The 17,962-nt window shown below is 47.9% G+C and overlaps 1 protein-coding gene across 5 annotated transcripts in view; it reads left to right on the top strand.

The window, feature by feature from the left end:
* The window catches only part of mtcl1 (microtubule crosslinking factor 1), a 91,819-nt gene extending 74,434 nt beyond the window's left edge, over positions 1-17,385 (top strand). For 2 of the 5 annotated variants that reach the window (XM_086153366.1, XM_086153364.1), the window contains 6 exons: positions 143-415; positions 4,450-4,800; positions 5,271-5,347; positions 5,451-6,996; positions 9,519-9,576; positions 15,478-17,385. In XM_086153366.1, the coding sequence (XP_086009492.1) occupies positions 143-415; positions 4,450-4,800; positions 5,271-5,347; positions 5,451-6,996; positions 9,519-9,557 (2,286 nt within the window). In that variant the 3' untranslated portion in view covers positions 9,558-9,576; positions 15,478-17,385. Of the gene's footprint in view, positions 1-142; positions 416-4,449; positions 4,801-5,270; positions 5,348-5,450; positions 6,997-7,223; positions 7,249-9,518; positions 9,577-15,477 lie in introns of all 5 variants that reach the window. The other 3 variants (XM_086153363.1, XM_086153362.1, XM_086153365.1) reach the window with 2 other exon arrangements.
* Positions 17,386-17,962: the final 577 nt, after the last annotated feature.

The following is a 17,962-nucleotide window of genomic DNA, read 5'->3' as shown; positions in this document are numbered from 1 at the left end:
GTTTTGGGGGTGTGAAGCACGTTACCCCCCCCCCCCCCCCCCAAAAAAATCCATAAATTAGCCCCATTGTTGTTTAAACTAACGGCTTATACTTAAATTATAGTTTAAAACTGTTAACAAAATGCGCCTCTCTGTTTTCCAGCTGGAGGAGGAGACGCGATGCAAAATAAGAGGGGAAGCCCAGGGAGGCGAAGGGGAAGCCGGCAGAGACCCGGAGTGGGCCTTCAAGCAGGAGCGCGACGAGCATCAGCGACTGCTGGCCGAGAGCCACAACACCTCCCTGGATCTCCGCTGGAAGCTGCAGCACGGCGAGAAGAGGTGGAGCCGCGAAAGGGCCGAGCTCCTGGAACACTTTGACCGGCAGAGGCAGGAGTGGGATGGCAACACAAGGGAACTCCACCGCAAGATGGAGAGGGTGAGATCGATCGAGTCGGAAATGAGAGTCCGTCGTGGCCTAAGTACTTTTAAATCCCGCAGATCAGGGATTTAAAAAAGTACCGTATTTTCCGCACCATAAGGTGCACTGGATTATAAGGCGCACCTTCAATGAATGGCCTATTTTAGGAAAAATTTCATATATGAGGCGCACTGCATTATAAGGCCCATTTAATAGAAGCCACAGAAGTGTCTGAGGTTGCGTTATGCAAGGGAATGTCAACAAAACAGTCAGATAAGTCAGTCAAACTTTATTAATAGAATACAAACCAACGTTCTGACAACTCCGTTCACCCACAAAACAAGTTAGTGCATTCACAATACGGTACCGTATGTACCGGTAGCTCCTACCGGTATTTGCGCCACCTTCGTTCGAACAATGTATTTCCAACTCATTTTGTTTCATGAAACGAAAGCACCAAGAAGGACCGCTTCTAAATTCCCTGATGCTCATGTCGCTAGCTAGCGCTGTTGCCTTCATTGGAATAGTGACTGCAGAGACGCTTCTACTTGCTGCTCTCTGTTCAAAAACCCACTGTTCAAGTTAGTCCTCTAACTGTAGCCATCTGGCTTTGTTACCTTGGAAACTCTGTTTGGTCTTCTTTACTTGGCGCAGGTCATCTTGTCGCTTCCTCCTCTTCCGTACCATTGATTCCTTCATGTTTAATTCCCATGTTCAACTGAGTGACTGACTGCCTTAAGTTTAAACTCTGCGTCGTAAGCGTGTCTTTTGAAAGGTACCGTTTTGGGGTCTTAATACACACATAAGTGGTGTCGGACTGGAATTCCCCTTTACCATTTTACCGCTGTTACTTTGGCGACGTGTGGTCGCGCGCGCACACACACACAAATGGAAACGGAAATGCGCGCTTCGCGCAGTCATGTATCCCAGCATGCACAGCGCTCCACTTCTTCTATGTAGAAAATGGAGTCGGCAGCTGCTTTCAGTAATTGTGAGACCTCTTGTGGCTCAATATTGATCCATATATAAGGCACAGTGGGTTATAAGGCGCACTGTCGCTTTTTTAGAAGATTGAAGGCTTTTACGTGCGCCTTAAAGTGCGGAAAATATGGTAATCATAGACAAATACTATCAATATGCAAATGATGCAGGCCCCAAGATCAAACCCTGTGGCACTCCACGACAAATCAATCCGTATTTTGAAGATCTTCTTGCGTGATACAAATGCTTTCTTAAGAAGCTTTGGATCAAAACCCAGCCTGTTCAGTAGTAGAGCCGGCATCGCTCCAACTTCAGGGTTCAATTCCTGGTTTTCTGCCATGTCCTTGAGCAAGACACCAAAACTGCGGTCGCTCCAGATGGTCGTGTTGAGTTCCCACGTTGAGTTGCAGCTCCGCCGCCATCGGTGCCTGTGCGAACAGGTGAATGCTACGCTTCGAAGCCAAGGGTGGAACAGCGGCATGCTAACGGAGACTGTTTAGTGAGAAAACGAGGGTGGGTGACAAGTAGCGACAATCGTGCGGGGTCTTGAGGGAGTTGGTGCCTGTTGGTGCCCTATGGGTTGAAGGGTGGGGCTCACCCTGGATTGATCACATGGCCACTTATAGACAACCATGTTCACGTCTTAGAGCCTCCTGCATGTTTTTGGACGGTGGGGGGAAACCGGGGAACCCGTAGGAACCCCTCACAGACTCAGGGTAAGCACGGAAAGGCCACCCTGCATTATTCCAATCGGGGACCTTCTTGCTAACGGCTGCTCCACTGTGCCGCTTTGATTCTCTATTAGCTTGAGAAAAAAAAAAGGTTAGCTTTAAAATGCTGCAACTCCCTCCTTGCCGGTGCCCCAGCAGTGACCATCAGACCTCTGGAGCTTATTCAGAAAGAGGCAGCCCGCCTGGAGTTCAACCGTCCCAAATTCTCCCACACAACTTCCCTTCTTATCCTACACTGGCTCCCGGTTGCCGCCCATATCAAGTTCAAGTCCCTGGTGGTCACCTACCGGGCAGTGAATGGGACAGCCCTTCTTATCTCCAGGATATGGTCAAGCTACATGTCCCTACCCGTCCCCTGCGATCTGCCACCTCTGGGCAACCGTCCACTCCATCAATCGGAGCCCCCGGCCGCCGATCAAACCGGTCTCGGCTCTTCTCGGTCTCGGCTCCTCAGTGGTGGAACGAACTCCCGAAAAGGTCATAACAGCGGGGTTGCTGCCCATCTTTCGCCGTGAGCTGAAAACATACCTCTTCACCAAGCACTACCCTATAAATCGCACTTGCCCCCCCCCAAAAAAAAGAAATGAATGCATGCATGTATATGGTTCTGAGATGGCTATTTAGTTGAGTGGTCACTTCTGACTTCTGACTGGTACTTTGGATCTTCGGTGACTGAATTGCACTTCTTGTAAGTCGCACCGGATTAAAGTGTCTGCCAAATGACCGTAATGCAATGTAATGTGATTACAATTAATTTTCCTCAGAAAATATGATTGGTCGAAGATCTGAAGGCTCCGCCTGTTGGAAAAGACGCAGAGATGATGAGAAACACCTTTTCACTCTTGTTTGCATCCTGTTTGCCAGTAACTCCGACTCCCAACAGGGATTACTGAATAATGGATGTCATCTGTGGGATTTAATTAACGGCGCTGCAACATCTCACCTCGCTTCGGCGCAGGCAGGAAGTCAAACACGCCGAGGTTAATATGATACCAGCCTGGGAGAACAGAGCCACTAAGCAATGTTCTTGCTTAGAAAAAAAAGCATGAGATTTCATCACATTTAAAAATCTATATAAATTACAGATGCAGAGATGCATTATTCAGCGGTGCTGCAGTGTATCACAAAGTCCAGGTCAGCAGCTGGGACTCTTTGTCATGGAGAACTCGGAGACCGAGCGAGTCGGCAGGAATGCTGCAGGGGGATTACAGAGCGTCCGGCAGCCGGGAGTTACGACGTCGGCGAAAAAAACGGGGTTTCTTCTGTGGAATGTGCCGGCGCCTCCCTCCCTGTGAGGTGCTTTGTTCAGATTAGATCAGATTCAACTTAACTGTTATTACAGGTGTACAAGTGCAGTGCCACCAAGTGCACTTTAGCGTCCAACCAGAGGACAAGAAAGCAGCAGGCGCGGATATAATTAACAAATTTACAGAATGTACATGGTCTATTATGCCAGACTAATTTACCGATAGGGCACTATGAGCATATACACATGGATGAAGTGACATGGACCAAAACTTTGGACATTATTTACAAATAGGAATGAATAGGTGGAAAGTTATAAGATAGAAAAATACAGTTGAAATGGACATTAAATAGTACATTAATTAATCTGGACAGTAGACAGTACTACAGTAGACAGCAGACAGTACTACATTACTAACCTAGTGTAGTAATGTACAGTGAGGCCTTTGGTTCACGCCTCCGCCTCACAGCAAGAAGGTCCCTGATTGGATCCTGACAGGGTGGCCTTTCCGTGTCGAATCGCCACGTTCTCCCAGTGTCTGCAAGGTTTCCTACAGGTTACCCGGGTTCTTACCACAGTCCAAAAACATGAAGGAGGTTCACTGGAGTCCCTGAACTGGAGACCTCGGCGGTGTGGCTCATGGGGTCAAGGGTCGTACTTGGGGCCAAGCATTCCTGGTTCAATTCCCGAGCTCCTCCTAGTCTGTCAAAGTGTGGTCATGCAAGATACCGTTCAGTAGTTGCTATCCATGAGGCCTTCAAGGCAGTGGTTGTGTTTCACTGATGTTGTGTTGTAGGTGAAATTCAAAAGGCCTTTTCTCTCTCTGATTTATCAACCGTGCGAGTGGAGTGTTGTTTGTCTCTTTGAGAGAATGAACAGCTGATGTGCAAATAAGGGAGTGAATGATTGTATGGCTTACGTGGCCCTGCTTTTCATCCAATGACAGTTGGGATCGGCTACAGCCCCCTGACCCTGACTGAAGGATAAGTGGTACAGGGAAGGAATGAATGGGTAGTTGGAGGCAGCAGTGCATTGTGGTCATTTTCTAAGATGAAGATGATGAAGTGTACACCTTTACCTCTCACCCTCTGCAGCTGCAGAGGGAGCTGAACAGCCGTCGAGGCGAGGGCGCGGATGTTAAAGACAGCAGCTCTGGCCAAAGAGGCGTGTTTTCCCCTCAGGACAGTCCCTGCAACCCCCCGAGGTCCCCGAGGTCCCCTCGCTCGCCACGCTCCCCCTGCGCACCCGCCGCCGTCCTGGTGCCGCCGGCTCGTTCCCACTCCGACTCCGAGGCCATGCTGGAGGAGAAGGGGACGGCAGCCAGGCTGAGAGGACCCACAGAGAACCTGTTCCTGGACGCGCTGTCTCTGGACCCGCTTGGCGGCCTGGAGGTTCCTCCACCCTCCAGACTGGACAGCGAGAAGAGGTTCCCCTGCATGAATGAGGTAAAGACAACGACAAACTTATCTAGACGGCTTCTTACCGAGATCGTTGTCAGTTGTAGGACACGTAAGTCGGTCCAACTGCCGCTTTGCTGAATGTTGTTCAGATAAACAAGACAATCTGGGCTCTGGTTCCGTCGAAGCGTGACGATAAGAAGTACGTCGCCGACGTGGTCATGACATGACCTGCCATTGGGTGACTTCTCAAAGTATTCATGGAAGCGTTCATGAAGACGTCACATCAGATGAACTTGACAAAGCCCAACCCTGTCAAAATGTCCAAAAAATTTTGCTTTTAGGCCATCTTTGTATGTTTGGCATCTCCTCCAAATCCAATGGACGTAGCCTTCTAAGAGGGTACTTCCTGTTTCCGTATTCACTCATTTCCTCTTTTTTTTTTATTATCATTTGTCTATAAATGTATATGTCCACTTGGACCGCGTGATTTAGTTCTTGTTCCCGTCGTGTTCCAGGCCCTGAATGAGCTCTCTGAAAGGGAAGGGGATACTGCATACCCGGACGAGGAAATGGGTGGCGGGAGTTTACTCAGGTAAGAGTTTAAAAGTCCAAAAGTATTCGGCCAAAAGGCAAATCATTGACATTGTTTTGCATCAACTGAGAAATGGTCTGACTTGCCTTGTGTGGTTGTCCAGAGCCAAGTCTGTTTGCTCCATGAGCGACTTCCAGCGATTGATGGACAGCTCGCCGTTCCTCCCCGACAAGACTCGGCACGATCAGCAGGGCCAAGACGACGTCACCCCGCCGCTATCCCCCGACGACCTCAAGTATATCGAGGAGTTCAACAACAAGGGCTGGGACTTCCCATCATCCACCTCTGGCCTGGGTCCGGCTCTGGAGGTGTGGACTGACAAGCCCTCCGAGGCCCAGGGAGGGGAGCCTGTTCCAGATTCTTTCCTGCCAGCCTCCTGGTTCCTCACCACCAGCGCCAGCCTGACCACCAGCACCCTGAGCACCCCGGACCACTGCCACCAATCCCCGCTGAGGTGCACTGCAGCGGGGGCAGCGGGGATGGGAGCCGACCACTACGGGGTCCACATCCTCCACAGCCCCACCAGACATGGGCCGTCGGATCGCCCCACTGTCCAAGACCCAGACTTCCTTTACACAAAGGGGACCAAAGCCAGAGGTGGAGGGGAAATGGGGATGGGAGCCAGTGGGTCAGATGAGGTGTTTGGCAGTGGGAGGTGGCCATGTGGACTTCTGGAGGGCGGGGGCTTGAGGACTTCTCCAAACCAGTCTCCTATCTGCTCCACCGTGGGCTACGCCTCTTCACTGGAGCTGCAGCTCTCTCGAAATCTGAGCGATGACATGAAGGAGGTGGCCATCTCTGTGAGGAACGCCATCCGCTCCCCTTCCGGGCCTGTGGTCCGGGACACCGCTTGCCAAACCAACGGTTTTACCACGAGAGGCACCCAGACTACCCAGACCATCAGCGTGGGTCTGCAGACGGACCTGCTGCGAAACTTGACGAGCAGCCCCCACCGCTGCCTCACCCCGAAAGGAGGCAACACGCCGATTTCCTCTCCGTCACGCAGCTTGAGGAAGGTCCAGTACTCTCCCGTAGTCCAGAGTAAGTTTGAGCGACCCTGCTGCTCGCCCAAGTATGGCTCGCCAAAGCTCCAACGCAAGCTGTCAACCTCCAGCAAGGCGGAGCCGCCCAACACGAGCCGCGCCTCTACCCCGACCACCCCTCAGAAGGGCAACAGCGAGTCGGCGTGGGCCCGCTCCACCACCACCCGCGACAGCCCTGTCCACACCACCATCAACGACGGCCTCTCCAGCCTCTTCAATATCATCGACCACACTCCGGTGGTGTATGACTCCATGCAGAAGTTCAACAAGTCCCCGAGCCGCTCCCGCCCGGCTCCGCCCGCCGCCCCCGAGCCGGGCGCCGCCCAAGGCGCCCTGACCTCGGACCCCAGGACTGCCCGCGGGCGCTCCCCCAGCCCCGTCCAGCTGATAGTGGAGACGCAGGGGGACAAGAACACAGAGGTGGTGACCATCCGGCAGGACCTCTCGGCCCCTCCGGGCTACACGTTGGCCGAAAACGCCGCCCGCATCCTCAACAAGAAGCTGCAGGAGCAGAGCTCCAGGGAGGAGCGGCGGCTGCAAGCGGGGGCACACGGCCGTGACGGCGGCAGGCCGGCCGACTCAGACAGACAGCCTGGATGTATCGAGGTAAATATGCAGAGCCGCTGGATCCATCGCTTCATCGCTCATTTGGCCGGCTCGTGTTTTATAACATCGACTCGATGTTTGTGATGCTTCCTTGGAATTCCCAGATGAAGGTTGACGAAGAAACTTTGAGGGCATCTATCTGTGGGTTAGCAGAGACTGCAGCTACGCTATCATTTTGCACGAATGCCTAAAATGTTGCTGCTTTTTGTTTTTTTTTTTATTCTCAGATCGAAAGCACTGACTGATGCTATGGTAATGTTAAAAAATTAAGTTACCTTCTTTCAGTCCGTAGAGGCTCTATAAGGTTTCCTCTCTCACTCTGCACTTTCTTCCCCGCTGTAGCCCCGCTCAGTTCGCTTTCAATTCTCGCCGAGACACGACCCGAAATTAATGTGTCAGTGAGCCGCTGGAAGTGAAAGTGACGTTCAGACGCCAGCGCTGTAATCAATCATCCCGCGGCATAGCAATTTTTTTTTTTTTTTTGTGAAAAAATAAATCGGGCAATGCGCGTACCGTCGATCAGGGGAAAAAAGGCACCGTTCAAGGAAAGGCCAACACTTTCGTTTTGCGGGGTGAAATCGGCGCTCTTACGCGCTCGGTCTCTCTCGACACCCATCCAGCTGACCTGGGAAAGAAGCGAACTTTGCTTTTTGGGGACGGCAATTCTGAGAGCTTTCCAGCTCCGGTTTCATTCGAGGAACCACCCTTCTCCGGGGGAACCTTTTGGTTTCAGTAAAGGAGCACGGTAGGGGCCCCTAACGACATGCACCTGAAGCGCCACGCGCAAAAACAAACCACCAGAAAAAGATGAAGAGGAAGGCGACAAGGACAACATGGAGGAGGAAGCAACGGCACCATTCATGGAATAATAACCATGGACTATCAGATGGGTTGAAGTGTTTGTATCTTCTCCCTGCACTGTGAAGAAGCCTACAGTTAGCTAACTACAGACTCTTTCTGCCCAAACTGTCGATGTTCCTGGAAACCCCTCTGTTGCGTAGCAGGTCGTACCATTTCGGCGGTCCATTGCTTGCAGCTTCTGTCCATTCTGACGCAAGAAAAAGGTGCCCGCTATGAGTTCCTATGGAACCGTAAAAGGACCCTTCCTTGGAGTAGAAGCTGAAATGGATCTTGGAACTGAGAGTTCCTGTGCCGTCCCAATGCACGAAAATCGGGCTAGCTCCTGAAAAAGGTTCCCGGACCTGCACGATGTTCCTACAGCTTGAAAGCCCGAAGCGGCTCTCCAATCCAAAACGGGTTGACTGAAGACAATAACCCCATATCGCAATTGGAACTCGGGAAAAAAAATTGTAATTGTAAAAGAAAGGTAATTTATTCTACATATAGCATAAAAAACTTAATGTCGCATGACGTTTCGCGCAATCATAGGCTCCTCCACAGATGCTGACCAGAGATATGTCTGTGGAGGTTCTCGGTCATCCAGGTCATGGTGAATTCTTGTCCAAATCTTCTTATCGTGGCAACCGGACTTAAATGTCTTGACTTGAAGATGCTTCAGCCGTCATCCGAGAGGCTTCTTCAGTTCTAATGACCTGTGGGGACTTTCCGAATATCCCACTAGGTAATCCCACTAAGTTGCTCTTTTGTTCCAACAAATGACACCCCATTAGCATAACAACTCCCCTTCCACTTAGTTTCTGCAGAAAGACTCTTCCATTTACACAATAACCTAGACCCGACCAAAACCTTGGCAGTCATTTCGGGAAACTCCGCACAGGTTATTAGAACTGAAGAAACCTCTGGGGTGAGATCCACCACCAGAACCAGCCCACGCTAACTTCCACCCGAGCCTCAGTCCATGGGATCCAACAGGTTTCACTCCTTTGTTTAGCTTTACCATTTCCCATTCCAGTCCTGGTAAACCCCCAAAAGTAGCTCTTTTGTCCCCAACAAATGATACCCATTAGCATTACAACCCCTTACACCTACCTTATACCCAAAACCCAGGCAGCTATATTGGGAAAAGCCTCTGGGATGAGGGTCGACACATCATCAAGTGAAGAAATTCAAGTCCAGTTGCCACAACAAGAAGATTTTGACAAGAGATATGTGTCTTTTCACATAGTTGACTATTTTGAACCGGCACCCATCCCTGACTGGGCAGCGGACATTTCACGTTAGAGGTCCGTAACCCGTGTCTCCTTTTCGGGGGTCAAATCGAAACTTCCATCCCGTGACTTCAACCGCTAGGAGATCCCCTATTTCGCTAAAATGGACGGACGGCATCCTTACGCTCTGTCCTCCGTATGGACGCAAAGGCCACCCTTGGACGAGGCGCCCCCTTCCTTCTCCCCCGTGTTTTTTCCAGGTCAAAAATGAACGGGTCTTCGACTTCCCTCGCGGAAAGTGCGGACTTGTCGTGTATCTCCTCTTCTTCGTTTGCCCGGTTTTGCCGATTAACATTTCCCGCTCTATCTTCCCTCCTTCTCTCCCTTCTTCTCCCTCTTCCCGTCCCTCCCCTTCTCCCCTCGCGTGCTTTCTCTCCCTTCCTGCTGATCCAGAACCACACTGTCATACTAACAACTCCTTGGGGACTCTAACTCTGCTTGTCTCCGCGATGTAAGTTCCTCCTCCTCCTCCTCCTCCTTTTCCTCTTCCTCTTCCTCTACGATCCGTGGCGGGGGTTTACCTCTCCGCCCTCCTCACCCCTCTTCATCCACGCATGCTTCACAGGGCGGCAAAGTGACAGAGCGCGCCGCCGTCGGAGCGGTGCAGCGGCGATGCACCTGTTTCTCGGCGGCGACGCCCGCATGCATCCTTCTTCTTGGTATATAGGCCATCTGTTGTTGTTTTTTTTTTTGTTGTTTTTTTTTTTTTAAAGGACCATTCTGCTGTTTTTCTTCGAATCGACTTTTTTTTTTTTTTTTTTTTTTTTTGCATCATTTTAACTAATTTTGCCATTCCCCAATGACATACTTCCTGATTGTAATTTGTGAGCCCAAGGGACAAATGTGATACTCTAAAAGAAAATGTCAGATGTTCTGACTTTGCTAACTGTTAAGTGCTCAGAGAAATATAGAAAAACTAATTTTATTGTCCCACTTGATGTTTGCTGACAGACCACAATACTGTATTTTTTTCATCAACCTTAACGTCAAAAAGCCCGTTTTGGTTCGTTAACCGCAAAGTCTAACAACAACCTGATGTTGACATCGTTTTAAACCAGATTTATACACGTTTGCCAAATATCAACATGTGACCCGCTATTAGTGCTTTCACAATCAGTTGAGGTTTATCAACCAACAGGTTATACAGGCACAACGAGATTAGTGGCTTATATTTATGCTACTTTTGAAAGGATAGATCATAAATTATTTTTAATGAAATCATTTAATTCATTGATTTTCTGTCAAATGTATTTATTTCAGAGATTATTTGCTTATATTTATACTACTTTTGGTAGGATAAATAATAAATAATTTTGATTATTAATCTATGATTTTAATTTCATTAGTTTTTTATATTACTATTAGAATATATTTTTATGATAAAATATTTTAAAATTATTTATTTTCAAATTTGTTATTTATTTTTAAACTTGTTATTTATACGAACATAAAGTTGTAACCACACAAGTCGAGGATGATTCTTGAAGACCCCTTCATCCAAGAGGCCTTCTCAGTTCTGTTAGACTGTAGGGAGTCTCCAAGTGGAGACACGCTTATTTTGTTAAAGTTTGCGACATTGTGCGTGTGTGTGTGTGTTGTTTGGGGAACAGAGGTACAAGTTTTGGGGAGTCCCCAAAATTCGCACCTTTGTTCCAGGAATCTGAATTCGGATTGTAACTCGGGTTCTTCCTGAAAATTCGTACATTTGTTCCCCAAACAAAGCACACATGAACACAGCAACTCCTTCCGACCTAGTGTCTGAATTGGTCCAAGTCGGACCAATGCCCGACCTCAGCAGCTATTTATAGGAAACTCTGAAAAAACATCATGTCCAGTGGCCACGACAATATTTGACAACACTCTATGGACAACACTCTGAGTGGAATGCGGTAAAATTGGTAAAATGGTCTCGGCTCATTGAGTGCTTTCAGACCATGCAGTACCAAGGCAGAGCTGCCATGCAAGGCGCTAACCAGGCCAACTGGAGCAGCTGGGGGGGTATGAAGTATCTTCAAAGTAATAAACGGACACATCGCCTTTTTATCCAGTAGAAAAAAGCTTGATCCATCAGTACTATCGCTGTGTTGTTTAAATTGGCCAAATCATTTGGAACAATAAAACAGCCCATTAACAACTTAGCATACCCAAACTACTTCCAGTCACTCTTGTGAAATAAATCTTGAAAAACAGCTGGTTTGGTCCTTTAAAGTTCACATTCTCAGTCATATGATTTAGATCCTGGTTACCGGCAGTGTCATAGTTTCTCAGTTCACCTGATCCCGATTCATTTTGGTACGAAGCGGGGAACGCTCTTGTGGACTCTTGTTGCTCTCCGGCGCAGGCCGGTTGCCGTGCTTCTGGAATGTTCTAACACGTTCTTGCCAGGTCCCTCAGTCTTTATCTCCCCGTTTGTGGACGGACTGGAGTTTTTTTGTTTTTTTCTTTTCTCCCCCACCCCACATAGTACTTACCTCCTCTTACAGTTCCTTTGCCATTCACCCCCTCACTAACAAGACGTCCAACAGTTTGGAGATGACCGTTCACGTTCATCACTGTCTGTCCCCTCTGGGATGCGTTTGATGTCCTGATACGAGGGTTACACATATTTGCCTGCTTTAAGGAAAAGTCCACATCCAGACACAGTGCTTGTGTCATCCCTCGTTTCAGTCACCATGGAGGGGAACGATTAAAATAAGACATTGCTAGAGTTCTAGACAGAAGAAGGGACAGATGCAAGGTGAGGACAGGAGGCAAGGACATACAAATGACATTAGGGGCTTGCATGAGAAAGGTGAGGGACAGAGACAGATGAGCTGGGTGAGGGATAAGCCAGAGACAGGTGAGAGGCATGCATAACTGAGGTGAGGAATAGGCCAGAGACAGGTGGAAAAAGTGAGGTGCATACCATAGACAGGTGGAACTGGTGAGGTACCTGCCTGGATAGGCGAGGGATGTACCGTAGATAGGTGAGATGGGTGAGGGATGTACCAGGGAAAGATGAGATAGGTGAGGTAAGTCCCATACCGTAGACAGGTGAGGCATGTACCGAAGACAGGTGAGGGAGGTACCATAGACAGAAGAGAGGGGCGAGGGATGTACCCTAGACAAGTGGAGCAGCTGAAGTTCATACCATAGACAGGTGAGGGTGGTACCATGGACAGGAGACTAGGGTGAGGGACGTACCTTGGACAGGTGGAGCATCTGAGGTACATACCCTGGACAGGTGAGGTACATACCTGAGACGGGTGAGGGTGGTACCATAAACAGAAGAGAGGGGTCAGGGACGTACCTTAGACAAGTGGAGCAACTGAGGTACATACCATAGACAGGTGAGGGTGGTACCATAGACAGGAGACAAGGGTGAGGGATGTACCTTGAGATAGTTGAGGTACATACCATAGACAGGTGAGGTACCTGCTTGAAGGGTGAGACGGGTGGTATGTACCTCACCCATAGGTGAGGGATGTACCATAGACAGGTGAGATGGGTGAGGTGCGTACCATCGAGAGGTAACATAGGTGAGGGACATACCACAGACAGGTGAGGTACATACCGGAGATGGGTGAGGGTGGTACCATAAACAGGAAAGAGGGGGGAGGGACGTACCTTAGACAGGTGAGATACGTGAGGTACATACAATAGACGGGTGAGGGGCATGCAACAGACAGGTGTGATGGTTGAGGGATAAGCCGGAGACAGGTTAATGTTAGAGGTCCCTTACCTTTCAATGTGCCATAGAGAGGTGAGGGACATACCATAGACTGATGAGATCGGTGTGGGATGTACCACAGACAGGTGAGGGGCATGCAACAGACAGGTGATGGACAAGCGTCAGACGGGCGATGGACATGCATAAGATAGGTGTGGGACTTGAAAGAGACAGATGAGATGGGTGAGTCTTAAGTCATGGATGGTTGAGACAGGTGAGCTACGTGCCAGAGGTAGGTAAGATGGAATGGGGGTGAAGCCAGAGACAGGTTAGGGGCATGCATGTCCCGGATGAAGCGGGTGAGGTATGTGCCCGAGACAGGTGAGACGGATGAGGAATCTGCCAGAAACAGGTGAGACGGGAAAAGCGGGGTTATTCTGGTCCATTAAAAGCGTAAAGTGGATTTTTCCTTGAAGTGGGAAGCACTTTCTGTGAAGTTTGAAGGTGTGTGTTCTCCTTGCGTTCCTGTTTCCACTGACCTCCTCCACACTGACTGCATGATCTGTCCCGTTGTGCGATCTGATGTCTCAGTATCACGTAGGATATTTCGGATTAACCTGCAAGCCGCCGGTAAAACGACTAACTAAACTTCCCGGTGTGCTCACTGTTCACCATGTTCTGACACGGACACCGCCCCGCCATCTTTGTTTATCAACACATCCCGTCATCTCCCTCACTCGTGGCTCCATCCCTCCATCTGATTCACTCCTCGCCCCGTTCGTCTCTTCATCGTCCAAACTCTGAGCCGTCAGTAAATCATAGCGGTAGTTTTGGAGCATCCAGCCAATCACGCTTTCTCACCTCTAACTGGCAACAAAAGCTAAACCGCAGTCGCTCTCTCGCTTCTCACCACCTTCTTTTCATCACTTTGCCCTGAAGGCACAGTTCTGAACCGCAGCAGAAATATAGAAAACATTCATCAACCTCTTTTCAATCCCTCAGCCTCTATACACATTGTGAACAAGCAATTAACATTAAATGTAGACGCCCCCTAAAAAAACTATCTGTATCATGGCATTTATTTTAATCCCCACTCATTTGCTCTTTTATTATTTTTTTTATTTTTTTTTTTTGCAATATAAGTGTTTTTTGGGTACACTTATGCGGTAAAGTGGTAAAATAAAATAAAATTAAATACGTGAAATACATTTAAAAGAAATAAATAAAATGAATTGAATAGTATAATTTTTTTTGCAATATAAGTGTTTTTGGGGACATTTTCATGTCGTGTGTGCTCATTTTACTTCTATGCAGATTTTTAGGTGATATTTCAATCATTATACCTCATCAAAAATCGATGTAGTTCCGAGCGAGCTCTCCTTCAAGTCATAAATAAATGTAAATTCATATAATGTAAACACTTCCTCGGTGTATTTCTGGCAGGGTAAACTACGATGTTTTGCAGATGACACTGTGATCTATATGGTTGTCAAATCTTGTCGTGGCAACTGGACTTGTTTTTCTTCTCTGGAGGGGACATTACAAATGAGATAGACACAGGTGGAATGTTGAGGTTACCAGTGGAGATGAAGAAGATGGGGGATTTTAAGTTCTTAGGGTCAAAGCGGTGAAGAAACAAGCTGGTTGGACGGCGTGTAGAAGACAGGGAGGGAGGGCAAAGGACACTGATGGACGCGCTGCAACGCAAGAGGTCTAGAGGAGGACCAGAGAGGAGATTTATGGATGGATGGGAAAGAGGGCTGGAGGTTAGTTGGTGTGAGTCCATGACTTGTCAACAGGACACTTTTAAAGTACTTTCACATACTCAATATATATACATGTGTACAGTTTGACCGGGACATTGGAGTGCTCGGGTTCATTATTAAGATTTATGGTTTTGCAGAAAACGAAACGCAAGTTAAAGATGTTTGTGAGTGCGATTTTTTTGGAGGAAGGGGGCTGATCTTTCCTTTTGGTGGCAGATCGGACTCGAGTGGGTGACCGTCGTCTCAAATGAAACACAGTAAAGTGGTAAAATAAAATTAAATACGTGAAACATTTAAAGAAAGAAATAAAATGAATGAAATATTATAAATTTAAATAAAATAAATTAGACTGCAATGAAATAAAGCAACATCCTTAGAAATAAAATAAAATGACATTAAACAAATTAGAATAAAATAACATTGAATTAAATGGTGTTGGCTGGGTGTAGAAATGTAGCTCAGGCAAAGTTGAAAAACGTCTGCCAATGAACCAAATGTCAGCGTTCAGCAGGAAGTCAGGGAAGAAAACCGCTATTGCTGTTTTTTTGGCACGTTCTCTCCATGCCTGCACCTGTTTTAGTGACCCTTTGTTTGGCCGAGCAGGTGGCGGCTTGGAAACACAAACACTCAAGCGTTGATGAGTTTGTGTCAGTTCCCTTTTGGTGTAGGCGTTAAAAAAACAGTCCCAGGATCCCAAAAATGTTCCAACCAACCAAATGCATTGGGGTTCCAACTGCGGTTTAAAACCACCAAATTTCATCTGTGATGTCACCTCTTCATATTTCTATCTGTTCCAAACATCCTCACGGCTCACGCTCACCGCTCTCCTCGCTTCTCCAAGTTTGTCACTTCCTGTCTCCGTATCACCACGTTTGTCACTTTGCCGCACCGGGCGGATACTCGGCCGCCTCACTCACCGCTACGTTGTCGTCGGCAGGACCTGCCTCGCTCCCCGGTGGCCCCGCCCCTGGACGCCTGCTTCCTGAGACCGGCCCGCCCCGCCAACCGCCGCCCCCCTTCCCGCTGGGCTAACCGCTCCCCCTCTTCCTCCCCCAAGTACAGCGAGGGCTCCAAGAGGAGGTTCACCTTCCCGCCGCCGGGGCATCGGGAAGCCGTCCTGGAGGGCGAGGAGCCGGTGTGAGGCGGGCCTCTACCTCCGCGCCCTCCTTCCTTCCTCCATCTCAGCCTGCCTCTCTTCTCACCGGAGCCTCACAAGACCCAGTACCTCACACAGAAAAGCCAGGAGACAGAGCCCGAAGGAGGGTCGGGACCCGCCAGGTAACACCAGCTGACCAACCAGGACAAGAAACCAGCACCTCTCAGCGGGAGGAGCCTGGAAATGTACTGTAATGTCATCGTCAACAACCAAACATCGCGCAAACTAAAAAAAAAAAAAAAAAAAAGAAACATCTCCGTTGAAGGTGCCTGTACACACTTTGGTTTGTCGGATGTGTTTTAGTCACCTTTTTTTTTTTTTTTTTTTGAAAAAAAAAAAAAAAAGCAGATAATTCTCTCCTCCTCTCAGCTATCGCATCCGTATTGTTTACACCATCTTTTTTTTTTTTGTTTACATTTTTGTTTACATCCCCCTCCCAGCCCCGGCCTTTTTTGAGGCTCGAGTTCCGTTTTCTTGAAGACAAAAGATAAACAACTTTCTGCTTCTCCGGGTTGGAAGCGGAGACACATGATGTCAGTTCCAACGCTAATGTACTTCTCGATGTTTACGTTGTGCGGCGGCGTTCTGCCGCCGCCTCGGAAAAAAGAAAAAAAAAAAGAGGATCAGTATCACGTTCGAATACCATATGGTGTGCAACTTCGGCGGTGCAACGGTTAGCCTAAACGCCTCGCAGCAAGAAGATCCCCGATTGGATTACGACAAAGGGGGCGTTTTCCTCGTTTTATTTCTCTAAATGACGTGTGAATGACGGGATGAGCGGTTCTTCTCCTGTTAGTGGTCCCGGGATGGATCCAGGGGGAACCCCGCCTCTCAGACGCGGTGGATTCGGGCCCCGACTGCAGGACGAGCGCGATGGATGATGAACAAACAAATGGATAAATGGCCGAATACAAAAAAAAAAACAAAAACAACCAGATATTTAACCCCGTTTTAACATGGTTTCCCATCACCGGGGTAGCAAAAAAAAAAAACAATCCTTGACAAGTTATTTCAACAACAAATACCATAAAATACAGTATTTGTTTTTCGAAACAGGAAGTTGCTGGTGGTGCAATGCTAACGTGAATGTTACGACATGAGCGGTTTTATTATTATAATATACCGTTCATGTCTTATTCTAATGTGAAATCGGGGTATTAACGTGATACTGATTTTTCTTTTTTCGCATTTTACCAAGGCGGCAGCAGCAGCGGCCGCGCACGACGTCGGCGTGAATGTTTCATCCCGTACATGTCGGAGATGGGTGATAACAAAACTTATGCATATTCTGAAGGCAGCCGTACGAATATGGGTCAAATATTTGCATGCCTTTTGAACACTAGCACTTTAGTGCATGTACATACGAGCTCTCGTCGTCTGTGATCACTCGGCTCCGCCGTGGGAATAAAGAAAAAAAAAAGTCATTGTGATGGGAAACACTGGTTTTTGTTGTCACATGATTTGCATCGACTAAAATAAGAGGATTTTTATGTCAACTATTGTACCTACAGGCTGTCTTTGTACAGTTAATACTATTGGATATGAATTATCCTTTCTTTTGACAAGAAAAAAAAAGGGGATTGTGGAAAAGAAATGAATGTTTTAAATGAAAAGTCTATGTCGAAATGTCAATCTATAGTCTCCTGTAAATAGTAAATGGTAATAAATATGAATGTGTATTTACAAGAATGCTGCGCATATGTGTGTGTGTGTGTGTGTGTGTGTGTGTGTGTGTGTGTGAATATACAAAACGCGTTCCCCGTTCATGTGATGATGATAAAGGTTGGATGCAGCTCATGGCAGATTATACTCATCAGACCTGAGCTTGTGTTCTTGGTATAGATGGAGGGCTGAACGGTGTGTGTGTGTGTGTGTGTGTGTATTACAGTTTAGACCACAGGATTACACTGGGTCAGGACACACACACACACACACACACAGATAGAGAGAGAATGTGAATAAGAAGATTGCGTCGTCCCAGAAGTCAAATCCTCTTGCATCACGGCGGTACACGGGCCACCTTAAATGTGTCCCAGCTTGTCACGCAAGATAAAGGCTGTCATGTAATCCTGGACTTTTATTTCATTTTTTTATTTTATTTTATTTTTTTTTTTGGTGGTGGGGGGGCTTGTTAAAGCCCACGTGATAACGTCGGTGTGTTATCTGGAATTTTTTTATTTTTGCTTTTGATTTTACACATGCAAAAGACAGATCGTCAAGGAGGTGTTAACTCGTCGGTATTGCAAATAAACTATATGGCCAAACG

Source organism: Fistularia commersonii, chromosome 10, assembly GCF_037954325.1.
Source record: "Fistularia commersonii isolate RoL2024-O1a breed Wild chromosome 10, RoL_Fcom_v1.0, whole genome shotgun sequence".
Classification (NCBI taxonomy): domain Eukaryota; kingdom Metazoa; phylum Chordata; class Actinopteri; order Syngnathiformes; family Fistulariidae; genus Fistularia; species Fistularia commersonii.
Note: the sequence above shows the minus strand (reverse complement) of the source record. Positions and strands in the feature narration are given on the sequence as shown.